This window comes from Xenopus laevis, chromosome 3L (assembly GCF_017654675.1).
Source record: "Xenopus laevis strain J_2021 chromosome 3L, Xenopus_laevis_v10.1, whole genome shotgun sequence".
In the NCBI taxonomy this organism is placed as follows: domain Eukaryota; kingdom Metazoa; phylum Chordata; class Amphibia; order Anura; family Pipidae; genus Xenopus; species Xenopus laevis.
Window position 1 is genome coordinate 84,677,141 of NC_054375.1, and position 26,866 is coordinate 84,704,006.

Below are 26,866 nucleotides of genomic sequence, written 5' to 3' on the forward strand. Positions count from 1 at the left end.
TGGCTTACAATATGTATTGATATTGCCTTCTGTAAGCAGATGTAACTGCATTTTCCAAGTAAGTTTAAAAAGTCATAACCAGAACAATGAAAAGAATCCCCCCCTTACTAACATTCGGGGGCAGATTTACTAAGTTCGAGTGAAGGATTCGAATGAAAAAACTTTGAATTTCGAAGTATTTTTGTTGGGTACTTCAACCATCGAATAGGCTACTACGACCTTTGACTTTGATACGAACGATTCAACTAAAAATCGTTCGACTATTCGACCATTCGATAGTCTAAGTACTGTCTCTTTAAAAAATACTTAGACTACATACTTCGGCAGTTTAAACCTACCAAGGTTCAATGTTAGCCTATGAGGACCTTCCCCAGCATTTTTCTAAGTTTTTTATGATCGAATAAAAATCCTTCGATCAATCGATTAAAATCCTTCGAATTGTTCGATTCACAGGATTTTATCGTTCGATTGTTCGATTTTTATTCGATCGTTCGATCGAAGTATTTGCGCTAAAATCCTTCGAATTCGTTATTCGAAGGATTTTACTTCGAGGATCGAATTACAGGGTTTATTAACCCTTGAAATTCGACCCTTGGTATATCTGCTCCCCAGATTTATAACACAATACAAGGACATTCATAACATTATGAAGCAGGTAGTTGTTACTCTGAAATAAAAATGCCTTTCAATTCCACTTATAGGGCCTACTAATCAGAATGTAATGAATGTAAGAACATGAAGCAGCCATATTCCTAAAAAGTTTTTCCCAAATGTTTAAGAAAAACAAAGTTTACTGCATATTAATACAGGTTAATTTGTATTTTAATTATACAGTACAGTAAATAGTTACTAGGTCATTGTGACAAATTGTTCATTTATCATATGATAGTGCTCCAAAACTATTTACTATGAAAGGGCATTGTGCAGGTAAAATATTAAAGCGTCCTGCACTCCACCTCAAATAACTAGCTACTGAGCAAAGTTATTATTTTTAAAGGTACCCAGGGGGCACTTTGCTTTATCAGAAATATATAAATATGTATATATATATATATGTATATATATATATATATATATATATATATATATATATATATATACAGTATATATATATACAGTGTATATACACAGTATATATGCAAGACCTTAACTTCCATTAAAATATTACAATATCTGTCTACGTGCCTGCCTGCCACACATTTACCTATTATAATATAACTGTTTTGCAATAAATTAAATATTTTGTAATATGAATAGGGCAATCCCAATGCATTTGCCCTAAATCCCTGATGAAAGGCATGTCTTTTACCATCTCTGTGCTTTGAAAGAATCTTTACAAACATAGTGACTTTCATTTGTGCACCTCTACTGGTATGGATGAAAGGATCATTGTGTAATGATGGATTAGCTATTAGTCAAGCTAAAAAAAGTCTCTATATATTCTTGTTAAAGAGAAAAGAATGCCTCACAAAAATTAATTGAGTTTTAGGCCCAGTAATTGGATTGAAATAAGGAGTTTGCTGACTTTTGCATCAACCAGTGGGTGAAGCTTTTTGTATTACTTTTTTCAATGTATATGATATATATTATGTATTTTCAAATGATGCTATAAATCATGCAAGCCATGGAATTGCTTTAATCCAAATCATTTGTCAAAATGTTAACCTATGTGAAGGTGCCTGGATTTTCCAATGAATTTCCATAGGCATTTTTTTAATCTACTTTAGCTACAAGTGTATACCTGTGCAGTGCCCAAATATTTGCTTCCATTATTCTAAGCACATTAGAATATTTTGCTGATTTCAGAACCCCACATGACTTTGCACTTAAGAATGATCCCAAATAGCGAATCAAATGGCATTGCTTGAGATGGCATACAACAGATAATTTACCTTCTAGACTTTTTTGCAGTTCAAAGTTCTAAAGGTATTTATCTATTAATTGATAAGGCGAAATTCCCTTTTAAACTATCAGTAGATTTTAGTATTGTGACTGTGGGAACTGTTTAAAGGATGGATTGTAGGTTGTAAGGTTTGGTTTGGGATTTGGCGGAACTGAAGCAGGAACCTTCAATTCATGTGACATTCAAAAAGTGAAAAGTGATGCCTGTTTTCAAGATTATTCTATGTTGGGGAATTGAATGCACAAAAGAGGGTTTGATTTGGCCTGGTATACAGCTATATCTTTTGTGGATTACTGGTTATTCACACAAAGGGCAATCTTGATTACCAACAAATCTGAAAAATCATCAGGAGTAAATGTTGCAGTGAACTAAAGGGCAAATTTACTTAAGCCCTGAATGAAAGCGTATAAACACCTAGGGAGGAGCTAACCCCTTAACCCCTTAGAGCTCATTTACACTGCAAATGGTAATGTGGTTCTCTTTCCCCTCATGCTGTCCCAGATTTGCACTAGGCACTTTGCTAAATAAAACAAGTGGTGGGCTGCATTTCATTGCTAGGACAAACAAGTATTTTTTCCACTTTTCCTCTGCCTAGCAAATATGGGTTTTGAAATATCTGAAATATATGTCACCTGCATAGAGTTAAACGTCATACTGCTTTTTATTCACTGATTGATAATGCAGCCAATAAAGAGTCAGCAGGAGAAAGAATACAATCTTTATTGATTCTGTTTTATGTAGCATTTTAATTGGCACTTCAACATTTACCGTAAAGCCTGGGCGAATGTATGAAACTGCTTTAGCATCAGTGGGTAGGACAGCCAGTGCACATTTAGTTAAATTGCACAAATCAGACCTGCTGAAAGGTGACATGTTTTTTGGTGCTTAACTAACTTTTTAGTTAGTTGAAGTAATTGTGGTTTAGTTAGTTGTAGTTTAGAAACGTTATTATATAAACACACGTGCAAACTATATAATGTGCAGTCTCTTTTCACTGGCTTTTGCTGGATGACAAAAGCTATAAGGGCTTTGCAGTCAGAAAAAATAGTCATGGTGTGCATATTGCTTTCTTTTTTCATATGTTAAATGAAATCGATAAAATGTTGCAGCACTTCTGAAAATACAGTGGGAGAGTTGAAGTGCCACTTATGCATTCTGCATCAGATTTGATTATTAATCAGTCCTATAACATCAGTTTCAGTAATGTAAATAATGTATTTTGGGCCACAGCTCAAATCCCCACCCGTGCATTACTCACCCATCCTCCTTACCATCTGATGGGTCTCAATGGATTTGCAGCAGTGGCGACTGTTTTGCCAACCTGACTGTCCCTTTTTAACCTGTCAGTTAGAGTTTCTAACAGACTACTGCTGCACAAATATGGCAGCCCTCTCATACAGGAACATGGGGGTAAGAAAGGTAATGTAAAAGCATCAGGCAAATACTTTTATGGCAAAATTATTAATAGCATTCAAAGACAATGTTATGTTAGATATTAAAAAAAAGGTTATTTTCTGATGTCAGTATCTCTTTAACTTCTCAGCAGCAGCAGAGCACAGTGAGAATGTGCAGTGCCACTGGCACTCAATAGATGGCCCAACAAATTCAAATCAAATCATGTGGAATTGCAGTGGACAAATCTGAAGGCATGGATTATTACTGTTAAAGGGCTGCTGAACCTCTGGGCTTGAGGAGTAATTTTAGCATATCAAATGCATTTCTAATTCTTCTTTAGGCTTTACTTCTCCTTTCAATGATTCAAATGTTTTATTTACATCTAAGTAACTATTAAAGCACTTTATAAACATAATCATTTCCATTGTAAATAAAAATAAGATCTGTTTCATTCACACAGTTTACACCATTAATGGAATCCTACATTTGACTTGTAAAAAAAGACCAAGAAATGATTGCACAACCTGTTCCTTTTGAAATGCTTCATTTAAATTCAGCTCTTTACTTCTCAGAGGCAGTGAAGCTGATGATATTTCTAAGCTGTCAACATCTATTCACCATTAGAAAAATGTCATGTAATCAGAATAATTTACACACATTTTGCAAAGTGAGCAGAAGTAGATGTAGCCTACAAGAAATTTTATATTGATATTGTCTGTTGCAAAAAGCAAAGATACCACTTGAAATGGAGAGAATGAAAACTCTTTGTGCAGCAAATATTACTGCACTTTAACCAAACTGCCATCACTTCTTGTATACAGTGACATAACTAGATGTTACGGGCCCCACAGCAAATTCATTTTAGGGCCTCCAACATATCAAGAGGCTGTCCTGTTTTACCAATTTCTGTTGAAACTTCTCATTAATTAGGCCCACGTGGGTCCCCCTGCAGCCGCAGGGTCTTCTTCCTCTGTGGTTACGCCCCTGCTTGTGTATCAGGAACATTAAACAACAAAGAGTTGAACTTTGAATTTACTTTAAAGTAAGATAATATATAAGGCTTTCTTTTTGTTAATTCATTTTTTCTTATAAAATCGGACTTCGCAGATTTTTCGGAATTTATTAAACCCCGAGGATGGAAAAGTCTGAATCAGAAAATCCAGCATCTCAGACCTGTCGAGGTTGCATATAAGTCAATGGGAGACATCCCAATGATTTTTTGATGTGGTCTGGGTTTCGTGCTATACCCTGAAGTTTTCTGAGTTTTCGGGCAAAAAAGCATAAAAAATCTTGAAAAACGGCTGAAAAATCAAAAGCAGATTTTCGGGAAAATGTAATAATAAATAAGTGTAAAATACCGAGCGGATTTGATCAGAGTTTGTAGGAGAAAACGTTGAGATAAAATCAGATTTTGATAAACAACCCACTAAGTAAGGGCTCATTTAAAAATGCAAGCGCAATTGCAAAGTACAAAATCACGCTCACTTAAAAATTCCCCTTTGGGGAGCCAGGAGCAGCCAAGGTATGGTGTGAGATGTTTGGGGAAATCATACTCTCCTAGGTATCCCTGGAAGCCAAGCTAGAAGGTTATTTAGCTAGTTAGTTATTGGTCATTGACACCACTGGAACACATATTGACAAAGAATAACCTTTGCTAGTGATTTATCAATATAGATGTGCCTGCACTGGTATAGTGTATGCAAGTTGCTGCACACACTAATATTCGGACCTCTGCTTTCATGCTGGAAATGTATCAAAAATTCTGCATTGTTTTTTCCTCATAATGATTTGTATTGTGTTAGTAAATGAGCCCTATATTGTTTACTATAGAGGTTATGATTTATGAAAAGTTGAATTCAAAATGTTATCTCAATTTGATTTTCTACTCTGAAACACACAACTTCAACAGAGTTTTCAAAGCTTGCATGATTAATTAAGTGCAAAAACCTAGAATGTAGAAATTTGACATTTAAAAGAGTTCATCAATGGGATTTAAAAATGTAAGCGATTTTTTCAATTTGTGTTTTTGTGTGAGTTGGTATACCTATTGAAAAGGATGAGTAGAATATGAATTTGCTGCATTGATTTATTTTTCATGTTTTCATTCAATCAAGTTATTTGTTTTCAAGTTTTTATTTGATTTAAAATGCAAAATTCATTAATTTGAATTTTGATAAATCCCAAAATGCTCCTTTAAATTCAATCACTGCATCTTGTATTTATTAGAATTCTCCCTGATTTTCAATATAATCTAATTTAAGAAAACGGCACATGGTCACGGAGGTGCCAGAAACAACCCCTGCCAATTTGCATTCATTCCCGTATAATCTTCCTGACACTTACAGTACATACAGACACACAAATTACTTTCTCTCACTCTTGTTCTACTTCAAAAGGCATTAGGGCCGGAACTAGGGGTAGGCAGAGTAGGCACGTGCCTAGGGCGCAAAACTGGAGGGGCGCCAGGCACGCACCTTCTGCCTCTCCTACCCCTAGTCCGGTCCCCCCTCTGGCCGCTTGTGTCAGTTTGCACATGCGCGATTTCCCTTTTTGCGCTGCCTCATGTTTTCGCGCATGCGCGCACAACACATTCTTTTGCGCATTCGCGCACAACAGATTCTTTGCGCACACGTTTTCTGCGTGTGCGCTGCTGGGGCGCTCCAATCAGCTGGGCTGCCTAGGGCGTCTGCCCAGGCTGGCCTGGCACTGAAAGGCATATATAACAAACATAATGAAATGTACCTCTGCGCCAACTCTAAGGGTGAAGACACACAAAGCAACTAGTAGCAACTACTTTTTGTGGCTACAAAATGCTAAAAAAAATACCCTGCCATAGACAATATGGAGAATTGCCTCTGCTAAAACACACGTATGGGGGAATGTAATAAAAGTTGGTAAAGGAAAAAATATTTGCAATGCGAAAAGTTATGCCTCTATGCAAACAAATTTTGCTTTGCACGAATTTAATATAGCTTTTACAAACCTGGAAACTGTTTAGCGACCACTTCCGACAGTGGAGGAAGGTTTGCGAATTTTATAGTTTGTACCAATGTGCAGTGAATGTAATAAAACTTCTTACTGAAAAAGATGTTATGTTTGCTCCAAAAGATTATGTACCTTCAAGCACTTCTTAAGAGTGCGCAATACGCAATGAAAATTCGCAATGCAATAACAGTTAAAGGAAGAATATTACATTGCGAAATGCACATTTTTATTCTAATTTGTGCAAATTGTTTTGCTCTTTGCGATTTTTTTTACATTCCCCCAGTAATGTCTTAGCATAGTGAATGATCACTGTCATCTATTTTGTAGCTGTGACAAATAGCTGCTACTAGTCCGGTCAGGATTTACAAACCAGCACCCCTAGGCTGGCTCCGCTCGCTGCTCCCCCTTTCTCCTCCCTGTCCGCATCCCCCTTCCATTTCCACGACCCTCTTCCCTGTCCGCATCCCCCTGCCCGCCCCATCTTGTGTGTGCGTGCATGCATGCATGTGCATATCTTTAACTTTTGGGTCTGTACAGCACTGGTGACTGCTGTGCGTGTCTCCAGTGCTCCTGAAATTCTGCCACTCTAGGCCCAGGCCTTGCCACAAATCCTGGCTTGCTTCTAGTAGCTCTGTTTATCTTTACCCTAATAGCTGGAACAACCCTCAGCTATAAAGCATTACATCTTTTGAAAAAAATCTATGGTTCCAGAAATGGGTGCCTTACAATGGTTAGATAAAATATAATAATAGCATAATAACAGATAACCTTTAAGGCTTTCTCTACAGTAACTCCTTTCTCTTCGTCCTTCCATGTTGTGTCTGAACACAGATTAAAGTTCTACCCCTACAGGAAAACCATATGACCAGCTAATCTAGCTTCCTGAGTAACGGTTGCACTAATAAAAGTTATCCCCCAGAAGGTGATGATCCAGATCAGCATTTATTAAATCTGACTATGAGTATCTGCAACATTTTGCAGATACTCTGGCTCATGTACTAACACTCACCATTATTGCCGCATGCAGTAACCCATAGCAACCAATCAGATTTGTCCTTTCAGTATCCTGTCTGCAAAACACCAGTCAAATCTAATTGCTAATTCCCACAAGGAATAACCTAGCTTCAATGACAAATATGTGACGATGCAACTAGCAGCAAAGTCAGTCTGTTACAGATTACTGGTCAATATCACTGAGGTAAATTTCATGGTAATAAAAGCTGCATAATCTTTATCATGTTGAGAACAGCACTTTTGACTTAATAAGTGATAGCATCACAGCTATCATTGTGCATCAAAGCATGACCAGTTCAATAATTTACCCATTAATTTCTTGCAGTTTCGTTGTGGCTATCACTTCAATGTCACCAAAGCCCTGTTCAAGGGCACACAATGAATATCAGATGTGACTTCATTTTTACCTGAGATTTATCAAAGGATTTCAAAGCTTTAAAGTCACTTTGCAAGAATGCTTTACAGCCTTTCAGCAAAACAGCACACAATTGTTTTCCTATATCTGTATTTTTATATTAATGCCAGAAACAAGAGATATAATTTAGGTGCAATGAACCACATTGTAGAAAATCATTGTACAGCATTTATATAAACCGCTATAAGACCCTCTTTAATTTAGGTATTTTTACTTTTATTCTTTTTCTTTTGCATTTATCAAATACAAATATTAATAGGTAAGTGTAGTTATTCCTGCTTCCTTCATACAAAAGTTATTGGTTAAGCCTGCAATTTCAGTTTTGCCTAGGATGCCATCATATCAAGCTGGCTCTCCACATCTTTTCTTATTACGTACCATAGCCCTCCGGTTATTTTATAATCCTCTTACAAGACATGACGTTGTTATCTTGTTACTTTCCCATTGTTCTGCTGAATGGCTGCTGGGGGGAAGGGAGGGGGGTAATATTGTTCCAACTTGCAGTGCAGCAGTAAAGAGTGACTGAAGTTTATCAGAGCACGACATCAGAGTCACATGCCTAGGGGCACCTGGGAAACTGACATGTCTAGCCCCATGTCAGATTTAAAAATTAAATATAAAAAAATCTGTTTGCTCTTTTAAAAAATGGATTTCAATGCAGGATTCTGATGAAGGAGTGCTTTTAACGGATGCATTTTGTAATATAGGTAATATATGTATATGTTTTCCCGTGACAGTATCCCTTTAATTATAGCAGCTCTTAAGGGTGGTGGCAGACGAGGCTACTAGGGGAGATTAGTTGCCCAGCGACAAATTCACCTCTTCTTTGGGTGATTAATCTCCCCTAAATGCCTTCCTGCCAGCTAGAATGTAAATCGCTGGCGGAATGTCACTCGGATCTCTTCGGCTTTCTGAAGTCGCCCGGTGTTTCCTCAGGAGGCAACTTCAGATGACTTCAGAAAACGAAGCCCTGGGCAACTTATCTCCACCAGTAGCCTCATGTACCACCACCCTTAAGGTGTTATATTTTGACCAAACTGTTTTTTCAACCTTAAGTGCTCTCATTCTTTTCCTAATTTCTTCACTATACAGTTCCCACAAAACCACATGCTTGGCACATTAAAAAGTTTCAATTTATATCCCACTAACCGAAATAATCAGTAAGCAACTCATGCACAAAATAATCCAGATGACAATTAATATGCATATCATATTGTGATGTTGAAGCAGACTCTTGACATGAAATTAGAATTTAAGAATGGAGGATACTTTTTGCTAGAGCTGTATCTTGCACTTGCACTGGCACTTCTTTGTAATAAATAAAATGAAATTCTGAAAATAAAATCAGTATACTAACAAACTAGCAGAATATAAGTAATATATGCATTCTGCCACTAGGAAAGAACATACTGACAAAGATCTCACATAAGCAAGATAAAATGTACTTGTTGGAACCAGTATGCAAACAATTCTTGTGTAAAGCAATCTATTCAATTCTAACTTAACAGCTCACTCAAGCTATAAAACATCATTGCTTCCGCCTACATCTCGTTGTATTAAGCCCAATACATTTGATTTGAAAGTAAAGGGCATTAAAATTAGATTTCAGTAATTCTTTTCTTGCATATGGAAATGTTATGTATATAAGAAACTCTGGATAATGCATGACACTTAAAAATTAAAAAAATATGATGATATTTCAGTATATACTTACATAATCAGTTTGGAGCAGAAATAATGTGTATTTTAAACAAGAATTGCTTTGTGCGCAGAAAGATTGAAAATGTTTATTAAGCTGCCCTTAAAGTGTATGTAAAGGCAAACAAATAAAATCCCATTTTTTACTGAAAAATCAACCTTTAAATACTTTAGTTAAAACATGTGAACCGTTTTTATAAGAAACCTGACTGTATTCAGAGAAATTCCCACTTCGTTTTACTTGCTCTGACAGCTACAGATAGGAAACTTCAGACGGTCCCTAACTGTTCTGCAGGGAAACAATCAAACATCAGGGGAATGCCCTCCCCCACCTTACTTCCCAGAACTCAATCAGCTTTGTTTGTTTCCTTGTAGAGCAGTCAGCAACTGTGTAGAGATTAGTTTTGGATTTTATTTTTGCCTTTATGTCCCCCTTTAATGTTTCCAAATCCAGTGGCAGGGAAAAAAATCATGGAGCCAGATTTAAACTGATAAACTGGGATTCTCATTGAAGGATTATTTTGCTGTAGCCATTGGTTCTGCAAAGTTGGAGAAAGTTTGTATTAAACAATACCATAAAATCCACATTAGATTCCATGACAACACAGGACCCAGTGCAGTCTGCATATTCCGATTATTAATCAAGTCTGTATCGGCTTCTGGCAGATATTATTTGACTTGTGCTGTTTTGATAATTTATGATGATCCCTAAGCTTAGCCTTCCAACAGAAGCCCAGACCACACTGAGCAAGTGCATGGTCTTGGTCTTGCAAAAATGGTTTAACAAAGTTAGAAGATGAAGACCCCCTGTTGCCAACTTTGAAAGCATAAATCATTTGTTTTATTAGGCTTGTGGGGCAGTACGTTTATGTTTAGTATACAAAACACAGCATTTCTAGCATTATGCTGTATTAGATTTTAGTTCCCCTTAAAACTCACACACATAAATACTTGCACAATATCCACAATACCAAAATCCAAGCATGATCCTTCCTCTGGCTGTCTATAAGGCGTTTGACTCTCTGCCATGGAAGTAGTTAGTGTATATATTGCAAAAATAGGGTTTTAGAACAAAATTTCACCAACAAATATAGGCATCCATCAGCAATTGTTCAATGGCAAATTATTTTCCATCATGAGGGGCAAACTTTTTCCATTATCTCCCTTACCTTTTTTTCCTAGCCCTGGAACCCCTGGCAGGTTATGTCAGGTTGACTTGATGGGGACTCATCATGAATGATGCCTATTTCCTGATGACATGTTACTGCTGCAGAGTGCAGACTGTTGTCAAAACCCTTGACAACCCTTCCCACTTTAATTCACATGGTTACTGAGTTTGGCACTATATGTAAGCTAACAATCAGTCATGCCAAATCACAAGCCCTCAATATTATATTGTCCATATTTGAAATATTTGGGTATTAAATTAACATCCCTCACAGATGGTTTATATGGAGCTAATTACTTGCCCAGTGGAAATCACTATCAGAATTCTTAAAAAGAGAGATATGGGAGGTATGAACAGTCATGGATTAGAAAAATGCAGTTCTCCTTGGTGCTATTAATACCTTGCAGAGGTAATTATTCTTGTTTTTATGAAATTCTAAACCCCCTAGAGTCTCTAACAAACCATGATGGTTTCTAGACAAAGAGGAGAACTAAGCGTTCCAAACATTAAAATATATTACTGGGCTGCCCAACTGCCTGTACTACCCCTTTTGGGGCAAATTCACTAAGCGCCGAAAATGGGCTAGCGGCGCATTCACCGCACTTCGCCAGGGTGGCGCTAATTCAATAAAATCCAAAGTTGCGTTCAGGGAGGTGAAAGATAGCGAAGTTGTGCTAGTGTTACTTCGTCAAGCAAAGTGAAGTTACGCTAGTGATGCCTAATTTGCCTATGGCGCTAAGTTAAAGTACAATGGACGTATATGTAGCAGACGCCAGCGTTTTTTGAGACTTAGAAAAAATTTCAACTTTTTTTGAAGCAAGCCCTATCTACTCTATTGCACTTCGCCTGGTCTGAGGTGGTGAAGGCAAGTCTGGCGCAAGAGGTAACATTCAGTAAAATCCGCAAGTTAGTGAATTAGTGTAGTTACGTCCCTTTGCCATAGCGCAACTTCATCTGGTGTAAGGGTGCGAAGTAGCTCAAGAGTAGGTCCACTTCACTAGCGAATTTATGCCAGCACCTGTTAGTAAATCGGCAAAGTAACGAAATGACGTCATGCTGGCAAATTTTCGCTAGCATTAGCCACTTCGCCCTTTAGTAAATTTGCCCCTTGTATGCAGAGCCTGCACCTAAATGCAAAAAACTATACCCCTCAAACAATGTAGGTCTCTATAAAAAGATATTGAATAAAACAGCTCATATGTAAAACCCTGCTTCATGTAAACAAACCATTTTTATAATAATATACTTTTTTTAGTAGTAGGTGCCATTTGGTAATCAAAAATAGAAAACTGCCATTTTAAAAAATATGGGCCGCCCCCTGGGATTGTAAGATTCATGGTGCACACAAACAACCCAAACAAACTATACTTCTTAGGACACATGAGCCAATTAACAGACAGAGTTGTGTCTTTTGCTTCCACACTTCTTCCTGTTACAGTTAGAGTTGTAGTATTTCTGGTCAGGTGATCTCTGAGGCAGCACAGGGACCAGCACTAAATGGTGGCTCAAGGCAAGAGATGTAAAAGGGCAATATTTACTTAAATATATATATACCAGTTTGGCTCCCCTCCGGTGTAGGTGCACATGTGCACTCGCACCAGAGGGGGTATGCGGGCGGTAACTAGGACTGCGCAGCCGGGCGCCAAGACCGCGCAGCCTCGGGCGTCTGCCCACCAAATCCGGTGCTGTCTCCTCCTATTACCAAAAGTCATTATTTCCAATGTTTATTGTAATTCCATAAGGGGATATCTACAATCAGTTGGATTGAGTGTATGATGACACATATTTTGCATTGTTTCATATTTACTCTGAATATTTCAATAAAGGAAAAAAAGTACCTTTTTCCCTTTAAATTGTCTTTAAATTGCAATTAAATTAATTTAATTAATACAAGTTAATTTATAGGCAAACTACCCATTTTAACTATAGGACACCTTTTTTAGTTTGGTCACATCTTAAAGTAGGTAATTGTGAGCCCCAAGTGAAATCAGGCTTGATGCTAATCAAATGCTCTTCATTTCAGCACATTTCTGACAAGTTGATGTGTTATTCTTGTTGAATAATTAACCAAATGGGTACAAAGTTGACAATTTTATAGTTAGCATGTGTCTTGTAAAGTTTTGGGACTTGCCTCAGGGACAACACTGGCATATCCAGGGAATTCAAACATCCATCTGCCCTGGTCCATACTCAGCCTTGCAACCCCTGTACTGCAAAGCCTGCTTTTCATATAGAAATCTTAGTAGAATACTGTATAAACCAATGCACTAAAACATGGATTTCAACCAATTATTTGAGGTGAATGGAAGTATGCTAAATGTCAACCCCATATATTTGTCCTTTCTGAGTTTGGCATTATTAATAAAATATTTAATAAATCCTGTCTCTAATAGCAAATATATTTATTTTTAAATATCCACCATAATTTGGGTGCACATTGATAAAGCACTAGAAAGTGCAGCTTCACTTTAAGGAACTGTAATTATAATCTGTTATTATCAGCAAAAAGCTACTGGGAAACAAACAGGTATTGCAAGGTGAATTGCCAATAGCACACAAGCCATTTTAAGATAGGGTATCAATCAAGGATATGTATCTAGGGAAAAAGAAATGATGCTTCAAATATACCTACACAAACAGTATTCAAGGCCTTAAAACATTCAGCTTGTCAGGTTACAGACATAGCCCACCACTAGTCTATTAAAACATGCTGAGTGGAACAAAAGGCAATTTTGGCTCTTCAAAATCTATCAAACAGTCTTACAGTTGGCAAGAAAACTGAATGCAAGGAACAAGGCATCTCAGCGTTGCCCTTTTGTGTTTGTTAATGGCTCTATCTTGGGAAGGCAAGGCTTTATATTACTTACTTCAGTGCAGATTTATATATTCACCAGGGAGGAAGGGATAAGAATAGATAACTAACCAAGGAACAATGCAGCATGCAGAATGATGTCCTTCCATGTAAATCAACACAGATCAAACAAAGGCCTACACTATAATAATAATAATCTTTTTGCAGATTGTGCTCTGACATTTAATGGTCATCTTTTAAAAGTGATCTATTGTAGCCTGAATGAGTGTAAATATAATTTTATCACCTGATTGTGTTTAATTCAATGCATTTATTTATTTTCTTGGGAACAGGTAATTCACATAACAATTGGTTAGTCCTATACAAGATATAATGAAAGGCATTCTGTATTTTAATTTTCCAACTTTCCATTACCTTAAATGGGGGTCTGGCTAGGTTCCATTTAATTTATATACTGAGATATACCTGAAATCTCAAGACAATAATATGGTGATATTTTAAACTACTGTAAGTTATTGCACAAGTCACTTTAGGTTAAATTGGTGTTTCCATATATTATTTGAATACCCCCTTGTGGGAATCACTATTAAATGAGCATGTAATTTGAATTAATTGTAATTAAAGTGTTTTACCATTGAGGAAAAATCATCAAGGTGTAATGTTTGGTTGTCTTAAACTTTAATTTATTGCATAAGGCACTTTCATGGAGGTTTTTGTTACTCACATTGTAATAATAGTAATATTTGTAAGAATCACTATTGCAAAAGCCACCTTTCACTTGGTATCAATTGAAATAAATTATATAACAGGTGGATATTTGCAGGTAGTTGCCACTAGTTACTTTAACAACCAAATGGGTTAATAGGAATAATCTTTACAGAAATTGTGAGATTTTACAAGTAATTTGAATATCAGTACAAGCCTACATTTAAGTATAAATAGTTTAAAGGGGGTTTCTTCCACTACATCTTGCATACGAATAATTATATTCCCCTCTAATCTATTTCGTTTGGTTAGAGCAAAACTTGGTCACAAGTAATCGTCTAATTGGTTTTGGGATTAATTTGCTAGCCCTGCAAGTGCCAGTAAGCATAACAGCGGAGATAGATAATGTAATGGTACCAGCACTCACTGCTCTAATGCCTTTTTTCTGATTGGCACACCTGGTAACTCTGCCTACTTGTTAACCATTGGTTTCTTCTCTTTTCAATATCCTGTATGTAGTATTCGATGTTAAGCCTATGACTAAGTGTCCCTGGTAGACACGAAATGCGTCAGGCCTTGGTTCTTAATTTTTGAGAATAAAATGTAAGCTTTTAAACCTTTTACAATCTGACTCCGGCTCTACTACTTTGTGGGTCCAGGCATGTGCCAGCCTCTTTTGATGTTTCCTGGTGCTCACAGGCTTAAGACAGTTCTAATAAAGGCACACCGGGCATATTCTCTGCAAGATGAAAAAACACTCTATTACACATTTCTGGCTATATCTGTCTGTCATCACCAGTTACTGGCAGATTCTATTTTAATGAGTGAAAGGCTGCACAGGAGAATTTGGACTCTCCTCTGCCAGTTAAAACACCAGCGGAGAATACAACCAGTGAGTCAGAGGCCTTGGAGCGCACATACACTGTATAGTCAGCCAAGCTTTGTAACAGTCCAGATCATAGAGCTAATTGTATCCCATAAACATGCATAGCAGTAATATATATACTAAACTGGAAAAACATTGATACAATATAAATAAATGATCATAGTCATCTCATGATATATCCCCCTAGAACCAAGAATTGACTTGTATTTATACTGGAAATATATTTTATTTACAAGTGTCAGGCATTCAGCATGGAATCTATTTGTTCCAATTTGCAGAAAAATATATACTATACAGTAAAAATTCACACGTTTGTCTGTGAATTTATATTAGTTTGCATTCTCCTGAGCACTATCAACAGAATAGAAGCAAAAAGAACAATGCATTATACAGAGGTTTAGTATTTCATATTTGAAAACATTTAGAAATACGAGTGAAAGCAGTTTTGTGGCTAACGCAGCTATTCTTTTTTTCCCTGTTATCTCTAAACTGAGTCAGCACCACCAATGACACTCGCGCCAAGAGGTTTGTTTTTGCCATGAGGCAAGGTGAGACCCTTGATTCAAACAACAGGGGTGACTGTTTAATGTTTTGAATTCCATTCTGGCTCTTTTAGAAATTGTGCGTCCTCTCTCCCAGTCTGTGAGCAAGAGGGTTAAATGTTTGTGTGTGCTGGTGGGGGGAGGCATTGGGTTTGCTGATTTTTTTTTTTAAATTGTCCTATATAGTTATATGTAGTATCACACATATTCCACAGCACTTTACAGATATTATATATCATTCATAAAGGTTTCTGTCCCAGTGGATCTCACAAACTAACATCCCTGTCACATTCACATACTCTTTGCAGGCCTAACACCCCAGTGCTATAAGGCAGAAATGTGTCTCTCAAAAGAACATGTTATTAACAACAAAAAGGCAGATTTGGCTCTAACTGGCTCTGCACCACAAATTACATACCCTATAAATTACATACCCTATAAACTGCCAATGTAGCTGACATATAACCTTATGATTGTTGTACTAATACTTCTAACATTTACCAATGTACAACAACACTGTAAAATGAGACAAATCAGGATTGAATGATGCAGTTACTGTGTATGGGAAGTGGACTGAATGCCAGCCTGTCCATAATGGATTAGTTGCACCAAAACTAGCAAATCATAATAATATACTCCAAGAGCTTGAATGTTCATAATTTGTTATAAGATTCCTTTTAAATGCAATCCTTCTTCCAGTTGACTGTTCTTTAACAAGGAAAATAAAATAAACTCCAGTGGGATGTGCGCAGCAAGTACAATGATAGTTGTGCAACTCTAAGTAACTAACACGTTAGTGGAAGTAGTAAGATGTGAGCTGTACACTACAATGTTCATACTGTAATTCGAAAGACCCCCCCCCCAAAAAAAATGATGTTAGGGACAGCAACAATATATGTGTGATGCCCCTTTATGTGAAATTCCTATTATTAGCTTGTGTAGTACAATCTGTTGCCTGCCATCCTTCTCCTAAAAAAAGGAAATATATTGTAGCTGTATGCTTTTTGACAGAAAAACCTAATATAAGTAAAACATGGAAATAAGGCTTTTAAATTCTCACTTGAATCACCACCTACAACAAACTTTTTGTGTCGTGTTTAAATGATGATGGCAGCAGAAATGCCTATTGTGGGAATGAACAGCATAAACGGAATCACAGTCAGTAAAGCAGAAAATTGTTTCCAAACCGACCAACATATTAGGGGGCCTTAACTTTTAAATGCTGAGATATAAATTTAGCTGAAAAGAAAAGTAGAACACATTTTGGTGAATTTGCTCTTTTTTTATTTATTAAATCAATATATTAGGAATAATAATCCTGTATCATACTACAATGTATGTGAAAACCCAGCACAACAGAAACTTGCATTTCGACATGCAGTGTGATTTTAGGCATTTTGCCTGCAATGTCTTTTAGAGTTCCAATTGGTCAGGATCGAACTGCTAAAAAACATATGTTATTCCTCTCTGTATGAATCCTTTTATATTGCCAAGTTTTTTGGGGAGAATCTCTTGATGACCGAACAACAACAATAACAAATATAGTATTGTGTTTCGAAAATACTAACAATAACACAGAACACAGCAGGAAGCTCAAGAAAGTGATGGCTGAAGCTACAACTCTTTAACAAATCTCAAATGTAACCATTTTTAATCAATAAACTGCAGATATATTCCAGCTTTCAGTTACATATATACATAATCCTTTCCCTGCAATATCTGAACATGAGTGCCCTTTACGAAATCGACTACAGGAAATGAAAATCCTATCCTTGTAATACTCTTTAAAGCATAGATTGTTGTATGCCCTTATCTTGTATAGGGATGGAAGTTGATGTAGCATTTTTCTTTGCCTAATTCTTATTCCAATTACTGGGAGTTAACAGGATGAAAACTCCAGGTCTGCAATTCTCCTTATATAGAATAAAGCCTTTGGTGCATGATTGATGATAACCGGGCTCTAGATTTCGTGCATAGAGCACCAATTCACTCAGCTGCCAGGTACTTACTTCTGACAATGTTGTATTTTAAAGTGAAATGGCACTGCATTCTGCATGTGGCATACATATATACGGATAGATATTTTAAAACTTTTCTTTTTTTTACATGTTCAATTTTTGCCTAGATTGTATATCCCAATATGCCAACAGAGCGCAAACAGAATAGCATAATCCATCTAAACCAAATTCCCAGCAATGGCAGCAGGGGATCTCATGAGACACATGAAAAAGGTAACTAATTATATAGAAAAGGTAACAATCTCGTTCTAACATGGATATCCTCTAGGCATTCAACTCTATGATGAAAGCTGCACAGGGTTTATTCGCCTCACCAGTTGCATTCATTTAATTTGCTGATATCTGTACCATATAGTGTTTGTTTCAAATATAAACTCAGTCCTCCCCTTTCTCATGTGATTTCCTTCAGCAGAGCCTTTCAACTTCAAGGGCTATAACTAATTTTCGGAATGCTCTCATATACAGGACATTTGGCTTGTTTACCAGTTTACAGTCAGTGCTATAAAAATACCTGCAATTCTAACACAAAATTTACTCTGTGATCTATTTTTTATGTTTACTGGGTGAACTCTTGTGAATGCCTCTTATCCAGTCTGATACCAAAAAATTTATTTAACAAGCACAACGGTTTTGATCTGTTATACAGTTTGTTCTTATTCTTCCTTTTTCCAATTACACACTTTTAAGGAAATTATTGTAGCACTGAAGGTAAATTACATTATCTAATGCAAATGGCTTAGCCTCTTTGTGTTTTTAAATAATAAAATGTATTCTTTTCAATGTGAATAGTTAATGGTTTAAGCAATATCATTTAAGCTTGGTGGTGGAAAGTTTTTCTTATTTTTTAGAAACTCAATTTTTTAACTTAAATGTCAGATAACAAAAAAAAGCAATTATGCTGAACCTGTTCTCATAACCAAAACATGTAACCTTTTAAGCATAACCACGGTGTTTGATATGATAGACTGAATGTGGAGAGTACTCACATGGCACTGTTCGGAGGTAGAGGTTGTCTCTTATTATCTGTTGTAGCTCATGATCCACTGAACCCTTCTGAAATCGTAAATTGAGGTAGCGGCGAAGGTCTTTATCAACGATGCCTCCTGAAAAATGAGAAATGAATTAAGGCCAAAGCAAATAAAGAAAAGTCAACCATCCACAAATCTTTCATATAGTTCAATTAAAGAATAGTCAGTTACCCTGAAAAGTAAGCAAAATTGTACACGCTGCTTTATTATGTGCATCATCAATATAGGCAAAACTATCCTATATAATAAAGTTGAAGTGTCTCTGCGTCCAGTCCCTGTGTCCGTGGGATTGCGCTACTGCGCATGTGCCCCACGGACCGTCTCTGGCGAATTCATCCAGTCCTGTGTCCATGGGATTGCGCTACTGCGCATGTGCCCCACGGACCGTCTGACTACATATGTTCTAGCGCCTGTTAATTTAACGGGCTTAATGTCTAGTTAAAGAATAAAGACTAAGTCAGCAAATGATTTACAGGTATGGGATCCATTATCTGGAAACCTGTTATCCAGAAAGTTCCAAATTACAGGAAGGCCGTCTCCCATAGACTCCAATTTCCTCAAATATTTAAAAATTTTAAAAATTATCTTTTTCTCTGCAATAATAAAACAGTATCTTCTATTTCAGGGATGCTCAACCTTTTGAACCCATGAGCAACATTCAGAATTAAAAGGAGTTGGGGAGCAACACTAGCATGAAAAATGTTCCTGGGGTTCCAAATATGGGCTGTGATTGGCCATTTAGTAGCCCCTATGTGGATTGTAAACCTACATTGAGGCTCTGTTTGGCAGTGCACCTGGTTTTTATGCACCAAAACTTTCCTCCAAGTCTGGAATTCAAGAACAAGCACCTGCTTTGAGGCCACTGGGAGCAACATCCAAGGGGTTGGAGAGCAACATGTTGTTCACGAGCTACTGGTTGGGGATCACTGTTCTATTTGATCCTAACTAAGGTATAGTTAATACTTATTGGAGGCAACACAAACCTATTGGTTTAATTTAATGTTTAAACAATCTTTATTGTAGATTCAAATTACGAGGATCGAAATTACGGAAAGATCTCTTATCCAGAAAAAGCCAAGATCCCAAGCATTCTGGATAATAGATCCCATACCTATGCCAGAAGTTTTAGAACCTGGACAAAAACATTGGCAAATTTAAATTAAATATGTTTTATGTTGAAGGAGAACTAAAGCTTAACAAAGAAGTACCAGCCCAAAGGAACCACATCCCTTTAGGAGTCTAGATATGTGCCTCTAAAGATACCCCCTGTAGTCATAGATACAAGTCAAGATACAAGGCTGATTAGTACTTAGATTCTCATTATATGTCGGCTCAGAAACCAGTTTAGTTTGGATAAGAATGTAAATCAACCCTGTAGCACCAGCTTCTATGACATGTGAACTTGATTGTTTTGCTTAATTATTTCCCCCGATCCTAAACTTAGCATCTCAACAGCTGCCCAGAGCTACTGAGCATGTGCACAGTCATTGACATGCCTAACAAAATACAAGATGGTGAGCTCCTGTGCACAGCTTTGAAGGCCTATTATAAGGATGAACCGTGGGGCTGGTTAAGTATGTTCAGTATAACACAAATCATAGTCATGTTTGTTTTTGGGTATATATATATATATACAGTATATATATATATATATATATATATATATATATATATATATACTGTATACTCTACATGTATATTTTTTATTAAGTTAAACATTGTGTTTCAACTTTGCAATGCAAGGTCATTAATTTTAATGGTTTCCTATTTCCTCTACATTTACAGCTATGCAATTAACTCACTCAGATGTAGAAAATAATGTCATTTCATGGAAAGAAAAGATTTGCCCTTTGTAAGTAAAAACCATTAAGAATTTTATCTTCAACTGTACTGGTACCAGATGAAAATAACAGTATTAATAATTTGTTGAAAGTGTCTGTTAGAGTCACTAATGCTGAAGAGATGTATTAAGTGGTGGTGGTAAGATGAAGACCTCTCCATTATCCACTTTATGTATAAAATCCTTAGACTGCAACTAATTTAATCCATTGATGACAATACAACACAGGACTGGCATATATCTCTGGAAATAATGAATATTTAATAATTGCATATTGTACTAAACCATACCATGCAATGTTAAAATCTCTGCAATAGTTGTAATTATTGTGATCAATACAGTCAATTGTACATAAACCATTTTTAATCTGCTATTGGTCTTTTTAATACACTTGCTACCTATTTCCCTTATATTAAATATTGATTTGACAATGAGTTTCCTAAATTTTATCAGATGGTTGAGTGAGGACATAGGCAGCAATAGAACCTTTGCCCACTGCATGCCTGCTAAGATATACCCATACCAATGCTGGTAGAGGTGCCTGTATGAATGTCCAATGGAACCAATAAAACATGCTATGTCTGTATCTTGTCAATTATCTCTTATCTTGTATTTTAAGATTATGAGAAATCTACCTAAGCAAGCAAAATAGTTTCCCCCGCCTTCTGCAATAATATTGCAGGTAGTATAAAATATTTCATATTACATATATAATCTAGGATCCATTATACTTAATTACAGTAAAAACTTTTACCATTCTCCAACCATTTTAAATATGAAAATTGAAGAATGGGAAAAAATGTGAGTGTAAATGTTTTAAGGAAATGCATTCGGAAGAATCTTTTTTTCTCCTAAAACTGATGTTTTCAAAAGTTGTATTGGTCATTTAAGCTTTTAACAAAATTGATTTGATATGCATATCACATAGCCCAAATTATTACTCATGGGGGTAAATTTATCAAAGAGTGAAGTTCCGCCACTAAAGTGAAATTCAGCAGCTCTCAATTCATTTCTATGGAATTTTGAAAGGCGTATTTATCAAAGTGTGAAAGTAAAAGTTCACCCTTTGATAAATACGCCTATAAAAATCCCATAGAAATGAATGGAGAGTGGCGGAACTTCACTATTAACTTCACTCTTTGATAAATATACCCCATAGGCGGAACACAGGCTACATGATCTAAAATGTGTTGTGTTTTATTCATAGTAAACATTATATAGATTTAATATATGTGCCTGGCATTCTCTAACTCTACACTTACATATATAAACTACATATACTAATTTTAGATCTTAAGATCACAATATGTTGGATGAAATATTTGTTCAAGAAATCTTTCAAGGCACTCTTAAAGGCCCAGTTTTCGAATTTAGTCAAATCAGTCAAGGACTCAAAGGATGGTAAAATGTTCAGTGTTTTTCTCCAAGAATGCCTATCTTGCCCATAGGGGCAGATTTACTAAGCTCAAGTGAATTTGTGAAGTCCAAAAGGTTTGAATTTCGAAGTAATATTTTGAATACTTCCACCATCGAATAGGATACTACGACTTTGAATTTACTTTGACTTTGATTCAAAGTAAAAATCGTTCGAATATTCGACCATTCGATAGTCGAAGTACTGTCTCTTTAAAAATCCTTTGATTTCAATACTTAGCCAAATTAAAGCTACCGAATTGCTATATGGCCTATGGGGACCTTCCAGTGCATTTTTTAAAGTTTTTGGCATTGAATAAAAATCCTTCGATCGATCGATACAAATCGTTCGAATCGTTTTTGTTTGTTGCTACAGCAGCTATGCTATTTGCTTCCACAATATTGAGTCCTGGGTAATGCACTTCTGCAATAGTTACAATTTTGATGCTGATGCTATGGGGGTTATTTACTAAACCTCAATTTTTTGTGGAAATTAAAACCTCAATATTTTCGAGATATATCATACCCCGAAGCTGTTAAAAGTCTGAAATTCCACCATCTCAAACCTGGCCAAGTAGAAGCCAATGGCAGATGTTCCTTTTACAATTTGAAGATCTCTACTCGGTTTCATCCGATAATCTGAAAAATTCAGGGTTTTCAGTTGATAAACCCCAAAAATATTAACAAGTCTTTTCCTGCACCGAATTTTTAAAGTTATTTTATTGATAAATAAGAAAATCGCGGATGGAAGTTTGGTTGAGCTTATTTTAATAAAAAGATTAGATAAATTTGAGTTGTAGTAAATAAACCCCTATATGTCAGCATCACCTTATAAATAACCGTTGCTAACTGGCCCCCATCGTACATAAAAATTAAAATGTTTGAACAACATTACAGAGAAACTACCATATTTATCAATGAGAAAAAAACATTTGTATATTGAAATGTATCCTTAGGAAGTAATTTGCTTGAGTAAGTCTCATCTACTTTATATATTGTAATTTATTATTGATTCTGCAATTATGAATTTAGCTACAGCATCTAGCAGAGTCCATAATCATCCATTTGTTGATACTTTTATAAGCTTAAACTACATTAGCGTCATTGCTACTGAGTTCCAACTGATATATTCAAATTAGGAAAAACCATTGTATTAACGAAATGGACATTACTTGCTATCAAGTGCTTACAGTATTAATGTTTCACTTGAAAAAGACAATAGCTAGCTTAAAAGCATTTCAGAATATATATTAGCAATGTCAGTGATGGATACTAGTTATATCTGAATAAACACAGTAATATCACCAATGAAATGGATAATTTTTCTCTTTTCATGAAATATTTATGAACATCTGTTTTTCTGAATATCATACTGTCAATTTCAGAATTTGTTAGAAAACCACAGAAGTTTAGACTTCAGTGCCTATTTACTGTATACAGGTGTGGAAAAAGATGCTGGAATATCTTCTACTATTTGTTACAATTTCAATTCAATACTTTGGCACCCTTAAATGAAGCTATATTTTGTTGATTTAAAAAGTGCTGCATTTTTGTAACACCAGGGAAAAAGCAAGACACTAGGTGACTTTAGATCAGATGATCTAATCATTATCTTCAATAGGAAATAAATATTCTCCAGTGTCCTACAGCATTCCTTGCTGTACATGGTGTATTTTACCTGAGTCACCCCTGTATCTGCAAGTTTCCTAGGATGAAAAGCACCAGGATAAAATACAGGGAATTATCATTATACATTTCCCAGGGAAAATATGCCACAACAAATTGCTTGGAAATATCTAAAGTGAGTGACAATCTGTGTCCCCATGGCACACACACAAGAGATAATTGTAAAAGCATTGATGTCTGCATTTGGCTATAAATTCTCTGCGCTTGCACACACTGACACTGACACACAGTTCCAATTTGCAAATCATTATCTGCATTATTACCAATTTGTAGCATCAGGCAGAATGACTTGTGTCTAATAGTAATGAGTCAGTCACATGCTAAGCCCTGCAGCTGCACTTTAACACCCGTTATAAAAGACTTGCTTTTGATAAATGTGCCAGTTTCTTTCCTGGAAAGTGTTAATTAATGTCATAACATTTTTTTGCATAAATGTACCTCCCTTTTCTGTGCTATGGACTCATTGTAATTTTAGCACCTTATGGTAGTCCAGTCCTTTTTTATTCACTTCTGTCCTTCCATTGCGTTTAGCTTATGCAGAATAATAAAGATTGTGCGCAGCGATACTAATGCATTGTGGCAGTCCAAGAAATGTCATGACACAAAATAATAGATGTAGTGTGTCTACTAACATAAGCCAGAATTAGGTGCCTTATGGAATTCTCACTGGCGTGTGTAATTTTTGTACTGTAAAGTAATTTAGCTTGTTCTTACCATGCTCCTGACAGACCTTCTGCAGTCTAGACTATTTATATGATAATTATGACAGATTGTGGACCACATTAAGTAATGTGGGCAAAACGCTAATAGCATCATGGTTTCCCTGTGTTTTCTACCTACAATTTAATATATTTCTCAAAATTTCCAAGGATGTCACTCACTGTCACTTTATCTGGCTCATCTAGATGCCAGATAAAGACACAGGAGGAACATGAGGAACATGATTTTTTAATGGCCCAAAGTTTCCATATCAAGGCAGGTGCTATGTTTAGCCTCAGTGTAACTCAGCACTCTGCTGCTTCTGCCTCAGTACAGGGAGCTATTGGCACAGATGTATGTGCTTTATGTATGATGGTTTATTGGTCTCCATTCTTTACACATTTTTGAGCCTAATAAATAGAGTACAACCCCTTATGATTCATTCTTTAATTTAATGTGTATTCAATAGTATGCATACTGTATCACTCTCAGCTTCTCCAAGCTTGGTGTATTAAACATATTTTTACAGATAAGGAAAACAAGGGTGGTTAATTTGAGCAGAAAAACTGAAACTATCATTTAATTAAACGATTGCTATAAATAGAGGACAATCTTCCCAGTCTTCTGTAATTCAAGTGGGTTTTTATCATTTTGTTTACTTAGGTATTAGCCAAGACTAATACACATGGAATGCTCCTTGTTTAAATTGTTGCTGTTGTAAAACATTTCACACATACAGCCATCTTGCCTCTGTTTCTCAAATATTTATTCTGTACATTTATTTGTACTTTTCACTGGGGTGTTGGCAAAGAAAACAGATGCAACAGAGCAGAAAAGTCAATATTTGTCTCTTTTTTAAAATTGAATACTAAAGGTTCTACCTTGAGCAATGAACATTCTATATCAAATGTTGCTGGAAACCAAATTATTCACGAGTTAATTATGCATGGGACACTGCCACAAGGCACTTTATGATTCTTCATTACAAAGTACAAATTACACAGGTGCTAATAACTATATAATGAACATTTGTAATATAGTAACATAGTACTGTGGTGTGGTGCTGCATTCTAAGTAACAGGCAGAATATACCTGCAACCCTCTAGATTCTGCGGCACTACTTCTCTCAGCATCCCACTGAAAACCAAATGCCGCTTATCACTATTCCAGAGAGCAGCACCCAAATACAGTAAGAGGCAGTGGGAACTTTATTCCCAAGTAGCTGCCTGAAAGGACTTGCATTGTGCTGTGTTATCTGTGTCTGTAAGTACAGAATCATGTATAATAAACTGGGGTGGCTGCCTAAACACCATTATTAAATCAAAACAAAAATACTTTAATTAGGTTCAAAATAAAATTTTAAATGGTAGAATGATTTATCTGCAATATACACAGCATACTATAGTATTAAAATCTAAAGTCTGGTAATTTCCCTATGGGACCAGACTGTAAATTATATTATAAACGGCTCGTTCTGACGTCAGAATGCACTGTTTATAACAGGGGTCCCCGACTGCCATATTTGACACCGCATGTCCAAATTGGATGCCAGCCTGCATAAAATGGATGCCAGCGACCAGAATTGGACGCCGACCCCCCCCCCACTTGCCTCCCGACATTTCAGACAAAATGTAGATTATAATGCATAATGTACCCCCCTACTGAAGTTATGTGACCTGTATTAAAGCACTCGGCCTTCGGCCTCATGCATTTATATGGTCACATAACTCCTCTGTGACATAATATCTTTATAAATTACAGTAGGGGGTACATTATCCACTATATAACCTACACCATAAAAAATCGTGACAGTATCCCTTTAAAGGCTAACATTATTTATATTCTAGCCAGCATTTCTTGATCTTATGATTTTTTTTCAATTGTATACAGCAGTCCTTGCCCAATGGAGCTTACAATCCAATTGTTTTTTTTCCAGGCTGGCACAAGCCTGGAACCCACGAATTAGTAGAACCGGAGTCAGATAGTAAAAGGTTAAAACAACCTTATATTTTATTTTTCCAAAAATTAAGAACCAAGGCCTGACCCGTTTCATGTCTACCAAGGACACTTAGTCATAGGCTGAACATTGAACATTGCATACACACTATTAAAAGAAAATTAGCCAAATGATCCAAAGAATGTGACACATTTAATAGCACCGCCCACTTTCTTCCCATTGGCTAATTTCTTTTAAATAGTGTGTATGCAATGTTCAATGTTCAGCCTATGACTGACACCAAGTGTCCTTGGTAGACTCGAAATGCGCCAGGCCTTGGTTCTTACTACTTCATGGGTTCCAGGCTTGTGCCAGCCTCTTTTGAAGTTTCCTGGTATTTTACAATCCAATTGCCTTACTGCATCCACACAACACACAGAGTACCCAAAGGAGTCCAATAAAAACATGGAGAGAACATGCAAACTCATTGCAGTGCCCTGGTCAGAATCATGCCCCAGCGATAAAAGCAGCAGCAGTAAAAGTACAGCAACACCATTTTTTTTTCAATAATAATACATTTCAGAACTCTAAATTCTAAGCAACTTTCCAAAAGCACATCTATTGTAATTGCAATTCAATGCCATATTTGTGTGTTTCACTGTGCATTTGGGTGAGCATCCCCTTTAAGTAGTGAGCAATATTTAAAATACTGGGACAGCAGTG

General features: G+C 36.3%; 1 protein-coding gene across 10 annotated transcripts in view; it reads right to left on the reverse strand.

Moving 5' to 3' along the window:
- The window catches only part of LOC108711202 (membrane-associated guanylate kinase, WW and PDZ domain-containing protein 2), a 441,642-nt gene that overhangs the window by 313,926 nt on the left and 100,850 nt on the right, over positions 1-26,866 (reverse strand). For all 10 annotated transcript variants that reach the window (XM_041586534.1, XM_041586537.1, XM_041586536.1 and 7 more), the window contains exon 2: positions 18,528-18,644. In XM_041586534.1, coding sequence (XP_041442468.1) covers positions 18,528-18,644 — 117 coding nt within the window. The remainder of the gene's footprint in view (positions 1-18,527; positions 18,645-26,866) is intronic.